This window comes from Pseudozyma flocculosa, assembly GCF_000417875.1.
Source record: "Pseudozyma flocculosa PF-1 unplaced genomic scaffold scaffold00026, whole genome shotgun sequence".
Classification (NCBI taxonomy): domain Eukaryota; kingdom Fungi; phylum Basidiomycota; class Ustilaginomycetes; order Ustilaginales; family Ustilaginaceae; genus Pseudozyma; species Pseudozyma flocculosa.
Genome location: NW_006920894.1, coordinates 1 through 11,800, shown reverse-complemented (window position 1 = coordinate 11,800; position 11,800 = coordinate 1). Strand labels below are relative to the sequence as shown.

General features: G+C 66.8%; 3 protein-coding genes across 3 annotated transcripts in view; 1 reads left to right on the top strand and 2 right to left on the bottom strand.

Annotated features, from left to right (window-relative positions):
- The window catches only part of PFL1_06393 (uncharacterized protein), a gene marked incomplete at both ends in the record, with an annotated part of 1,262 nt that extends 187 nt beyond the window's left edge, over nucleotides 1–1,075 (bottom strand). The window contains one exon of the mRNA XM_007883936.1: nucleotides 118–1,075. Within this exon, the coding sequence (XP_007882127.1) occupies nucleotides 118–1,075 (958 nt within the window). The remainder of the gene's footprint in view (nucleotides 1–117) is intronic.
- A 452-nt stretch (nucleotides 1,076–1,527) lies between these two features.
- PFL1_06392 (uncharacterized protein) lies at nucleotides 1,528–3,170 on the bottom strand (the record flags this gene model as incomplete). The annotated part of the gene is made up of 5 exons (XM_007883935.1): nucleotides 1,528–1,649; nucleotides 1,766–1,911; nucleotides 2,061–2,218; nucleotides 2,327–2,552; nucleotides 2,662–3,170. 5 exons carry the CDS (start codon nucleotides 3,168–3,170, stop codon nucleotides 1,528–1,530), a joined length of 1,161 nt encoding a protein of 386 aa, XP_007882126.1.
- A 4,029-nt stretch (nucleotides 3,171–7,199) lies between these two features.
- On the top strand, nucleotides 7,200–10,131 carry PFL1_06391 (uncharacterized protein; the record flags this gene model as incomplete). The annotated part of the gene is made up of 2 exons (XM_007883934.1): nucleotides 7,200–8,660; nucleotides 8,776–10,131. The coding sequence occupies 2 exons, from the start codon at nucleotides 7,200–7,202 to the stop codon at nucleotides 10,129–10,131; spliced, it is 2,817 nt and encodes a 938-aa protein (XP_007882125.1).
- Nucleotides 10,132–11,800: the final 1,669 nt, after the last annotated feature.

Genomic DNA, 11,800 nt, shown 5'->3' with positions numbered 1-11,800 from the left:
CGACTTCTTGCGCGACGCGGAGCATCCTCTCCCTCTTCTCCCTCCCCGCCGCCGCCGCCGCTGCCGCTGCCGCCCTCGTCGCTCCGCCTCGGTCCCGACCGCTGCCTTGGCCCTGACCTCTTGCTTGCGCCGACGCCGTGGTGTCGTCTGCGCCACCGCCGCCGCGCCTCTTGGCCTCGGTCGTGTCCCGTTCGTCCTGCAGGCGCTGCATCTGCCGCCTCCTCTCGTCTCCGTCCTTTGCGAAGCGGTAAAAGGCCGCACCGCGCTGCCGCACCTCCCAGTCGGCGTCAAAGTGGCGCTCCTGGTGCGCCGTCGCCTCGAGCTTGGACCGCCGTGCGGCCATGACGGGCGAAGGGGGTCGGTAGACTGGGAACGACGTCGAGGGCCCGTAGATGGCCGTCGTGTCCTCGTCGTCGCCGCCGCCGCCGTGTGCCCCCGGCCCCAGCGCATCTTCCTCGAGCCGTCCGCCGAGCGAGACGGGGAGGAACTCGCGTGGGATGTCGCGCTTCCTCGCCCGCCTGGTCCGGCCCAGGTCGTCGACGTACTCGATCTCCTCGTCGCCCTCTGCGTCGTCGTAGTCGTTCTCTTGATCCCGACTGCTACTCGACGATGCAGAGGGCGAGCGACGGCCCCCATCTTCCTCCTCGTCCACGGCGGCTGCGGCGGCGATCTTGGCGTCCCAATCCACCACGCTCTCCTTCAGCTCCTCGTCGTCGATCCCGGCATGCAGGCCGCGCGACAGCCGGTCGTAGATCCTCGCCTTTCGCTCGAGGTTGGTGCGGATCTCGTCGAGCTGCGCCGAGGGCGTGTGGGACCACGCCGACGTCGCCCGCGTCTTTGCGCCTCCCTCGCCGCCATTCCCCCTTTTGCGGGTCCTTGTAGAGGTCGGTGCGGTATCGAGGAAGGTAGACGAGAGCCTGGACGTCGATGCCGTCTTGCGTTTTCCCAGCAGCGACGACGACGGCGATGAGGACGACGAGGGGCGATCGTGTTTGAGCGATTCGAGGTCGGCCTTGAGCGAGAGGAAGCTAGAGTGGCCCACTCTGCTGCTGCTGCTGCCGCTCGGTCGCGACATTGTGAGCGAGACGAGGAATGGGTGTGACGACAGTGGTGGCGGTGGTGGTGGTGGGGAGTGAGGTATCCAGCCTTAGCCGACGCCAAGGAGCAGCAGCACCCTCACCCTCTGCCTCCAGCGAAAAAGGTGGAGGAAGGCGGGCGTAGCAGCCGCGGGCTCCACTCCCGTCTTGCGCGCCATCGCCGCTGCTTTCTCGCACCCACGCGCCCGCCAAAAGCCAAGGCAGCGAGGGCCCAACCTCTCGAGCTCAGCGGGTCGCTCAATCTGCCAAGCCCCAACGAGTTCTGGCTGCCCAGCGCCAGCGGGCCAACCTTCGACCAGGGACGACCATTCTCACACGCACGCCTCAACAGCTGCCGGGTCACTGGACCGCCATCGAGCCTGCTCCGATGGCACCAGAACGGCTCGCATTGCTCAACGAACCCTACTCCCTCTCTCGCCCCGAACGTCGATCAGAAGCTCAGCGAGGAATCATTGAGCGCCACGCACACGGCCGCGCGGTGGTGCCCGTTGTACTGCCGCACCGTCTCGCCCGACGCCAGCTCCCACAGCCTCGCAACGTGGTCCGAAGAGGCTGCTCATCGATGACAGACGACACATGCGCGCACGGTCAAGGTTCAGGTCAAGGTCAGTCGGATCCACGTGCGTCGGATCAACGACAGAGAGGCCCCGACTGGCCGCCGTACTCACCCGTCACGAGGTACGCGCTGTCAGCACTGAACGCCGCGTCCCACACCCACCGCTGGTGGCCCACCAGCGTCTTTTCCAGCGCAAACGAGTAGTTGGACGTGTCCCAGATCTTGACCGTCGCATCCGCCGAGCATGTGGCAAGGTGTCTGTCGAGTCAAGGGCCGGCGATGGAAGGTCAGAAGGGGAAGAGCAGGGGCAGAGAAGCGTCAGAAGGCGTGTCGCCGGCACGGACACACTGCGGCAACCTGCCCGTCCTCGAGCTTTCTGTTCAGTGCCGCCGCCGCCGCCGACTCACTTGACATCTGGGCTGAGCAGGCATCGAGTCAGGTACTTTTCGTGCGCCGAGAACTTGGTTACCGGTTGGAGGTCGGTAAAGTCGCCCTGGCCCGGCGGCAGCGGCTGGCCATCGACGTCGTAGGCGCCGTTCTGGATGCGCCAGACGTAGACGTTGCCCTGCGAGGTGCACGGCAGCACGTGGAGGAGAGCAACAAGGGCCGAAGGTCAGCTTCGGCGTGATCCACCAGCGCCCGACCGCTATCTAGACCCGTGGCTGGGACGCACCTTGTTGTTACCCGCCACGAGGCAGCTGCCGTCCGACGCCACGGTGACGGAGCGTATCGGCACCTCTTCCTCGGGCACCAGCTCGTGACTGCAGCCGTTCTCGCCGAGGTCCCACACCTTTACGCTGCCCGCCTGGTCGCACGATACCAGCTCGCCCTGGTTCGGGTGGACGACGACGTCGTTGACGGGGGCCCGGTGGTCATAGACGCGCTGGGCGCGTGATGTTCTGTGCGGGGTAAGGGGAGGAGTGGCCCGAGTCGAGAGGGACAAGAAAGCAGGATGCTGCTCAGATTACGACGGCCTCTGTTGGCGCTGTGGACTGGTGGCCCGCTCACCTCGTGTCCCAGATCTTGAGGGTGCCGTCCTCGCTGCCCGATACGAGCCACTTTGCGTCGCAGTGCCAGGCGATGCTGGTGACGTTGCCGACGTGGCCGTCGTAGGTGACGACGGGGTTGGTGTTGCCGTGCTGGGCCTGCTGCCCTGCGGCGGCGCCGGCAGCCCCGCCTGCGACGTTGAGGTTGGGGGGCGGGCTGACGCTGCAGTCGTAGAGGCGGATGTGGGTGTTTGCGGCGGCGGCGAGGTAGCGCTTGTCTGGGCTGATGGCGAGGCGGTTGACCTGGCTGTCTGGATGCTGGATGGTGCGCGAGCAGATGCCGGACCATGCCTCCCAGAAGCGGATGGTGTGGTCGTATCCCGCCGTCACGAGGATGACCGAGAGGGCGTCCTGCTGCACCGCGGCCGCTGCCGCCGCCTGCTGCTGCTGCTGCTGCTGTTGCACCTGGGCATGGCTGGTGGGAGGGGCGGGGTTCTGCGAGGGGATCCTCGCGGGAGCGCGGGTGGCCATGGCGTTGTCGCTGTGGCCGTGGCCGTGTCCGTGGCCGTGGCCGTCTCTGGTGCCTGGGTCCGGGGAAGGTTACGAAGAGGCGTTGGCAGCGTCGGTCGAGGCAGCGGTAGAAGCGCACAACAGCAGCAACGACGGACGGGCGGTGGAGCTGTTCTGTTTGCTGCGTGCCAGGGCAAAGGCGGATCTTGGTGGCCTGTCGAGCCGTCCAGAGGCAGGCGCTCTGTTGGGATGCCCGAGGACAGGCAGGAGAGCGACCTCAGCCTACGCGACGGGGCGGGTCGCCGCAGCACCAGGGGTGGTGGCAGCAGGTCGGAATCGACGAGCTCGAGAGCGTCCTTGTGCGCCAGCGTCGAGGAGGCCGGTCCGAGAGCAGCGATGGAAGCAAGGGGTGGCGGCGGCAGTTTGCTGGCGGTGATGGTGGCAGCGGTGGTGGTGAGCCGGCTTCCATGTGGAGCAGCAGCAGCAGCAGCAGCAGCAGCCACCGCCGCCTCGGCCGCGCAGACAGCCTCGCCACGCCAAAAGCGGGGGTCGAGCGCAAGCGAGCAGCTCGGTCATTCCCTGACGCATGCTGCTAGGTTATTATTGCAACCTAGGTCGCCCTCAACAACTCCTTCCCGGCTAGCTCAGTCGGTAGAGCGTCAGACTCTTATCCAGAGCCTCTGTGATCGATCGCAGACACCAATCTGAATGTCGTGGGTTCGAGCCCCACGTTGGGAGATCTTTTTAGTCTGTGTCGACTGTCAGGGGGGCACGGCTGACCTCCGTCCCAGGTCGCCCCATCGGACTCTGAGGGGCAGCATCGAGTGCCTCTGTCGATGGTTTGCCTGCTTGTGCGAGGTGACCTCGAGAGCCGGCGCGCACGATGCCGCTGGTTGCCATGCCGCCAAGCACCCACCAGCACCTTTGCTACCGAGATGTATACTCTGTGCTTCCTTCAGGAAATGCAGAGGAGTCGCTCAGATAGCGGACAGGTTGTGTGGGTGTTGCACCGGCAGGGAAGAAATCGCCGCCTGGTCGCTGCGAGACTACAACCACTGGGCTTGCCAGGCGGGTGGGCCGAGCAAAGACCCGACGCGCCGCGCATCTGCTTGGGCCTGTGGATGCCCTTTAGCCTGGCGTAAAGAGGAAAAGGCCGCGTCGCTCGCCAAAGACAAGCTCCGCCGAGCAGCCGCCAGGCGAGCGGGGGCCTGCCTGACTCTAGATCCAACTGCGTAGATCCAACTTCCACCTCGACCTCTCCTCTCTTGTCGCCCTCGTTGCTAGAGTAGTGTCCAAGAGAGCGCCACCTTCTACTACCTACTAGTGACACTAACTGCGCCCCCTTTCGAGCATCGCATCGCATCGCATCGCATTGGGCCAAGAGAGGGCGAGGCAGAGGCGGACCGACAAGAAGCGACGAGACGAGGCGAGGGGTGAGAGCGATGTCAGGGAGCGGTCGCGGTCACGGGTGTTTGGCGAGGAAAGATGGCGTGGGAGAGTCGGCCTCGACGGCCTCATGCCTGCCTGTCCGGCTCGCCCGCCCTATGGGTCTGCTTTCTCCGCGCGCTGCCCGCTGCTGCTGCTGAAGCCGCTGCATCCAGACAGAGAAGATAGAGGCTAGGGTGCTGCGAGAAGCGGCGCACTGTGCCTGCTTGGCGAGGTGCCCTCTCTCGGTGATGGCCATGGCCATGCAATGGTCGGCGACTTGACTCGACGGGGCTAGCATGATGCTGGTGCTCTGGCTGGTGCTCTGGCTGGTGCTCTGGCTGGTGCTGCCGCTCCCGCTATCGCTCCCGACCGCCCTCGCGACGACCGGTGGGCGACGGGACAAACCTAACCCAGCCTACCCCCGTTGCGTGCACGCACGTCGTGCAATCTACGCGTGTCGCGCTGCCAACCCGTCGGTCGCCGCTTACTTCTGATGAGAAGAATGCGGGCCCAGTCAGCAGCAGGCTCCGACGACGCAAGCAGGCAGGGACAGGTGCGCCCTTGGCATGGTTAGGTTGCCAGCCCCGCTCGCCCTGCCGCCCAGGCTCGCCCATGCCTGCTGCCTGCCTGGCCATGGCGGCATGTCGCTGTCCATGTCGCTGGCGGGTCCTGGCCGCCCTGCCCGCAAAGGGTTCAAAGAGAGACGCACGCGCCGTCCCATGTCCGAGTCCGAGGCGAGGCCAAAAGGCAGGCAGGGCCGAGGTCGAGCCAAAGTCAGACGTACGGGCGACAACGCTGCCGCTGCTCTCGCTTGCTTCTTCTGTCAAGGCAGCAGCAGCAGCAGCAGCAGCAGCAGCAGCAGCAGCAGCAGCAGCACGTCCAAAGATCCGCGGCCGCCGTACGTTGGCAAGACACCTGGATGCGCCGCCCTCGGTGGGCCATACGCCATCTCTGCCGCCCTGCATTCAACTTCTCGCCAGCAGGCAGGCGTGTCCGGCTTCGACTTACGCCGGCCTGGCCTGGCCTGGCCTGCTGCTGCTCCTCCTGCCTCGTTCCGGCCGGCCGTCTACCGTATCTCTGCTTGATGCACTGCAGATGCAACGCCATCTCATGCCCACGCACACGCACACAAACACGCAGCCAGCGAGAGCCCTCTCTGACCCTGACCCTGGAACTGACCCTGACCCTGACCCTGACTGACCCCGCCTGGCCTCGCTCGCACTTTGCTCTCTCCCGAGTGCGGGCACGCAGGCCCAACCGACCCGACCGACGCACCGCCCACCGACGGCCGCATCGAACACGGCAGCGGCGGGCAGCAGCGGCCAGCTTCGTCGCTTCTGACTGGGCCCTCCCTAGCCTTTGGCTGTCGGTCGCTCGCCATCCTCCCTCTGCGCACCCTCACTCTCTCTCACTCTCGCCCGACCTCGTCTCGACTGCCGACTCGTCGTCGACCTTGCTTGGCTTCTTGCTTCGACTCGACTGGCAGCTGCCTCTCCGCCCCTCCCCGCGCCTTCCCTCGCCGCCCCTTGACCCTCCACCGTACGTCCGGCGTCGTCGCTTGCTACCACCACCTCCTCGCTCCTCCAGGCCCGCCAGCTCATCTCCCTCGTCCACCCTCCGCGGCTCGTCGGCGCCTTCCTGGTCGCTACACCAGCAACGCTTCGTCGCACCGCCACATCGCTCTCCATCGCCCCACCTGCTCCTGACTGCCTCCACGGATCGGATCGCTACGTTACCCCTTCCCATCAACGCGCCACCACCGCTGCATTGCTCCATCACCTCGACTCACCCTTCCACCAGCATCGCTTCACCGCTCCCTCTGCACCGCGCACCTCTATCTCTTCGCCTCGCTCTACCGGCCCCCCTCCCTGGACTGCCCGTCACTGCCCCTTTGCCTCGCTTTACCGCCACTGGACTGCTCTTCGCTGCTTCCCCGCCTCGCATCCTCGAGGTCGTCCTCGCCCCCATCCTCTCGCGCGCTTCACCTTTGCTCGCTCGGATTGGCAGCACTTTGCTCCTCACTCAACCATCACCGCCGGATAGCTCATTCAGCATTACTCTCCCCCACCCTCTGCCGCTTCGTCTCATCGGAACCCCACACCCCGCACCTCTTTCGGACCGCATCCCGGTGTCGCTCTCGCTCCAGGCACCTTTCTCCGCCCTCTGCCACAATTGCCCTGCCCTGTCTGCGTCCTTCTCGATCCACCTGGCCTGCCCGCCTGCTCTGCGTCCTCCTGCTCTGCAGTCCGTCTCGTAACGCTCAGCGGCCCTCGACCCTGCCACCGACTCCCTTTTTGCCCCTCCCGAGCAGGGTAATCTCGACGTCCAAGACTCTTAGCGGCGCTCGGCCCAACGGTCGACCGTCTTCCTGCCCCCTCCCAAAGGCAAGCAAGGCAATCCCGCCCTCGACTACGCTCGGCGGCGCTCTGTCCAACGACCGACTGCCCTTTGCCCTTCGCAACACCAGCCACATCCCCGGCCTCGACTAGGCACGTACGCCCACCTGGCTTGCAGCCCCCTGTGCTGGGCCCATCGCCCCAGACATCTGCGATTGCGTTCAGAGGCTCATACGCGCCGGGTCCCGCCGCGGCCCAAAGGCCAAAGCCGACTCGCCCGACCACGATGCCGCCGGCGCAGCAGCCCCCTCTGCCGCGCAATGACCTCGGTAATGACGCCGACAGCGACCACGACGACGGCGACAACGGCGGTGACGACGACACCAACGCCCCTCGCGATGGACCCCAGTGCATCGGCAAGCGCACCCGCAGCAGGCTCTCGCTCGCTCTGCTGCCGTCCGTCGCCGCGGCTGCCGGCCCCGAAGCATCACATGAGCTCGCTGGGTCCACGCCGAGGCCGGACCACGCTACGCCGCTCGGGCAGCGCCCCGCCTCCGCTCATGCGGACAACCGCGGACAAGACGCCGCTCAAGACGGCGGCACCACTGGCTCCTTGGCACCGCTCCAGTCGACCCACCAGCTGCGCCCTCGGACGCACCATCATCCTCATCATCAGCATCAGGCCCACGCCGAGCAGCAGCACCAGCAGCATCGCCTCTTTCCCTCATCCTCGTCCAGCCAGCTCGCAGAAACGGCCGATGCGCCCGGAGCATCGTCAGCCTCTACCACGGCCACAGCCTCTGCTGCCGCCTCGTCGTCGTCCGCCGCCCACTCGCGCTCCTCGAGCGGCCCCGCCCGCGCCTTTCAGCGCGCCCGATCGCGCAACCGCTCCCTCGATATCACCGCCTCGACCTCTCGCCCGTCGCGCCACCTCCGCGCCTCCACTGCGAGGAACTCTGCCAATGCGCACGGCGGCAGCGCTACCGACGGCACCGCGGCCGGCCTCCGCACTTCCGTCTCCTCGTCGTCGCTGTCCCGCGCCGCCTCGAGCCTGTTCGGCGCATCTTGCTCGTCGTCGGCGTCTTCCAGTCCGGAAGACGGCATTCGTTCCGCTCTCTCGAACCTGCCTCGCCAAGCTGACCGCAGCGAGAGCCAGGAGGCACGCAGGCAGAGCCAGGGACACCCCGACGGCGAAAGCCAGGCATCCTCCCAGGGCCGCCCGTCGTCGGCCATGTCGCCGCCCCGACCCACGCGGGCGCTGCCCCGCCGCAACGCATCGGCCATGACCGCCAGCCGTCCGCTGCCGCAACCTGCGCAAAACAACCGCACCGCGACCTCGAGCGGCGACGGCATGGCGGGCCCGTCGCCATCTTTGACTTCCTCGCCCTATGCCCTTCGATCGCGCAGGTCGCTGGGCCCATCGCCAATGTCGTCGGCCAACTCCAATGCCAACATCATGGCCTCGGGCGGCGGCGGCAGCGGCGGCAATCCGTCCTCATCCGCCAACCGGTACGGTGCAGGTGCATCGTCGTCGGCGTCTTCTTCGACCGGCTGCAATCCGCTCGCATCCTCGGCCGGCTTCGGCATGGGAGGGGATCCCGGGCCTCTGTCGTCGTCATCAGGCGCCTCGACGCCCAGGACGCCGCTAGCAGAAATCCCCTTGTGGCTGGCCGACATGCGCAGCGAGAGTCGGCGCAGCAGTAGCAGCAGCAGCATGGCCCTCGACGGCGACGAAGCTGGCGGCAGTGTGAGTGATGCTTTCGTTGACGTGCGCCATCGCTCCACACAAACTGACACCCTCTCCTCTTCGCCCCCGCCCACCGTCTCGTCCCCTGACCCTTGCCGGCGTCGGCCCTCGACAGTACTTTACGCCGCGGCCGGGCTACGGCCGCTCCAGGACCGCGTCCTCGTCGAGCACCTCGAGCAACATGAGCATGGTGCCCACGCCCTCGTCGTCGTCGGGCATGGCCCCCACCCGGCGTTCGCTGCGAGACCGTCGGCCGCGGCAGAGCAACGAAAACGACCCCGACAGCCTGGGCTCGAGGCACAGCCAGGACCTCGACTGGCCCGACGTTCAACACACTCCGACCTTGGGCGAGTCGTCGCAAGCCTCGTCGAGCTCGTCACCCATGGCGCTCCGCAGCAGGTCCTCGAGCGGACCGGCACGACGGCCGTCGATCGGGCAGACACCGGGAAGATCGACGAATGGGCCCCTTTCGCTGACGGCGTCATCGTCGCACCCGACCACACCCGTGCGGCAGCGACCGTCAAGCACGCAACGTCCATTGAGCATCAGCACCGTGCAGAGCAGCTCGAGCGGCGGACTGTCGGAGCGCGCTTTCGGCAACAGCCTCGCCAATGGCGCCACCGCCCCCGCGCCGACTCCGCCGACGCTGGCCGAGAGGAGGATGCGGCCATCACGCTCGTCGGACGTGCCCATGGAGCTCGAGGCCGTTCCCGAATCGACCAGCGAGCATCCGGCCTCCGCTGCGGGGGCGATGCTGCCGGACAGCGGCGATGCCGGCGGCCCAGCGCGGATGACGCGCTCCTCGAGCCGACGAAGGCAGCTGGCTCCCTCGGCAACCGAGAATCGGCCCGCTGCCGGCAGCGCACACCCGCCCGATGCCCCCGTCACGCCCCTCCGCACTCTACAGATTGCCCCGAACCATCGTCGGCGACGCAGCCAGCCGGACGAGGCGCAGCAGGACGGCGTTGCGCAGTACGTGCTGCCTTGGTCGCCGTCGATGCCGACGCTGACGCTGCGCAGCTCGCCCCGGCTCGCCTCGGCCGGACGTGCCTCGACGGCCTCGCACGCCGCCGAATCGCTCCCGTCGTCGTCGCAGCAGTCGTTCAACGAGCCGCCCTCGCCCTCGGCCTCGTCGACCGTCACAAGCCTGACGAACGCCTCAACCGCCGGCGAGAGCAGCGCCTCTGGCTCGGCCGGCATGCCTGCCACGCCCCTGGGCGACATTGCGCCCGGTCTGCCGTCGGTCGAGGCGATCCAGTCGATGCAGCACGACGACATCGACGGGCCTCCCAGACGGGCCAGGACGCGCGCATCGGCTGCAGCCGCCGCTGCCGCCGCCGCCAGCGGCGATGTCGGCCTCGACGGTGATCAGACCGGGCTCGGCCTGGGCGGCACCGAGGACAAGCAGTACGATGGTGACGACGCCGCCGTCGGCCGTCTCAATCTCCTGCTCCGCGGTCGGCCATTTTAGCTTCGGCTCGGCAGCCAGACAGTGGCGGTGGCGGCTCTCCACCAGCCTCGGCCGAGGCTCTCGACCCCTCCTCTCCCCGAACATGACTTCCAAGCACGGCGATCCTCTCACCCTGGCCACGACCATCGACACTTTCGACCAGCCCGCTCTGCGGTCCTGCACCGCACCCTCTCAGGCCGCCCTTTGCCCGTCGTCGGGCTCGATCTGATCCACTTCGTGGGACGAGCCACCGCGCTGCCGTCTAGGCTGCTTCGACGCGCCTTCTCGTCGTTCTCAGCCCCGCGGCGTCGATGACCGTCCCACTCGCCCACGACGCCGATGGACCGGCCGTCGTTCCGCGCCCTGCTTCCACGCATCCCAGCGCCGCTCGACGTTGCGACTCGGGACGGGGCACAAAAGGGCGGACGGCCGCGCACTCGCCTGTCGGACCAACACCGCCATCTCGCCGTGCTCGACTCTTCCTCCCTGTACCGCCGTCCCTCTCTCGTATCGTCACGGCTTTCCGCCGTCCCTCTCTCGTATCGTCACGGCTTTCCGCCGTCCATCAAGCCTCGCTCTGCTCCCGCACTGCCCTCGCCCCACCCCTGTCTGCCCCCAGCGTGCATCGCCACACAGCCACCACGCTCCTCTTGTCTTCATCTATCGTCATTGTATTACTAGACTGCTGCATTCTCAGCCACACATGCACATCATCTACCCACACAGCCTATTCTTCTGCAAAGGCCAGGTGTCTGTGTTTAGAGACCCTGCTGGCACACCCCAGCTTGTGCACTTAGTTTGTTGGGCCTTGCAATGGTGCACTCTGAACCATCATCAGCTTACAGCCCTGATGCAATGCCTCAGGATGTCAGTCTAACCACGCTGCAGCCAGGGCCCACCTGTCACAGCCCTGGCCCAATCGGGGCTGAGCGGCGCGGGCCAGCGGGGCAGAGGATTTCCGGAGCCGAGGTGAATTCTCTCCGCGCGGCCGCGGAGAGGAATCATCGGCCGCCAGCAATCCTCTGCGCGCCGGGGCAGCGTCAGCACGCACCTAGCGGATCCGCAGTTGCTCCTGCTGGCAGGAGGACTCCTCGGATCCGCTCCAAGGGCCAAGGACTAGGCCTCGGCCACGTCGGTGGCGTCCCACCTCGGAGCAACGCCCTGGGATGACAATGGAGGACAATAGGACAATAGGGGCCATTCCTGATTGGTCGAGGCAGGGATGCCTCGACGCCGTAGGTAGACAGTATATAGCCTAGTCCTCATCCGCGTCGGTAGACCGGATGCCCCTCATCCAGTCTAGTCAATACCAGTCCTCACCGCTTGCTCGTCTTCCATCGACGTGAGAGCCCGAGGCTACCGTTGTCTAGCAATTGCGACGTCTATCGACAGATCACCCCGCCAGCTCACTTCCGTAGTCATCCTCGACCGTGGACGCCTGCCAACGGTGCTCACAGTCGCCCGCGGTATCAACCCGCCGTTCCCTAACCTCGCTCGCGCCTGACGGGAGCACCGAAGCGATCGCCCTCCGACGCGCAGAGACTTCTCCGCCCCTCGGACAATCTTCTGCGCACCGCTAGGTCGACCGTTACACCACCCTCGTGGCCTGGGCAGGGTTAGGGTTAGGGTTCCAAAGACCCCTGGCGCTCGCTTGACTGCCGCGTCGCTCGTCTCTGCTGGCCGGAGTGAA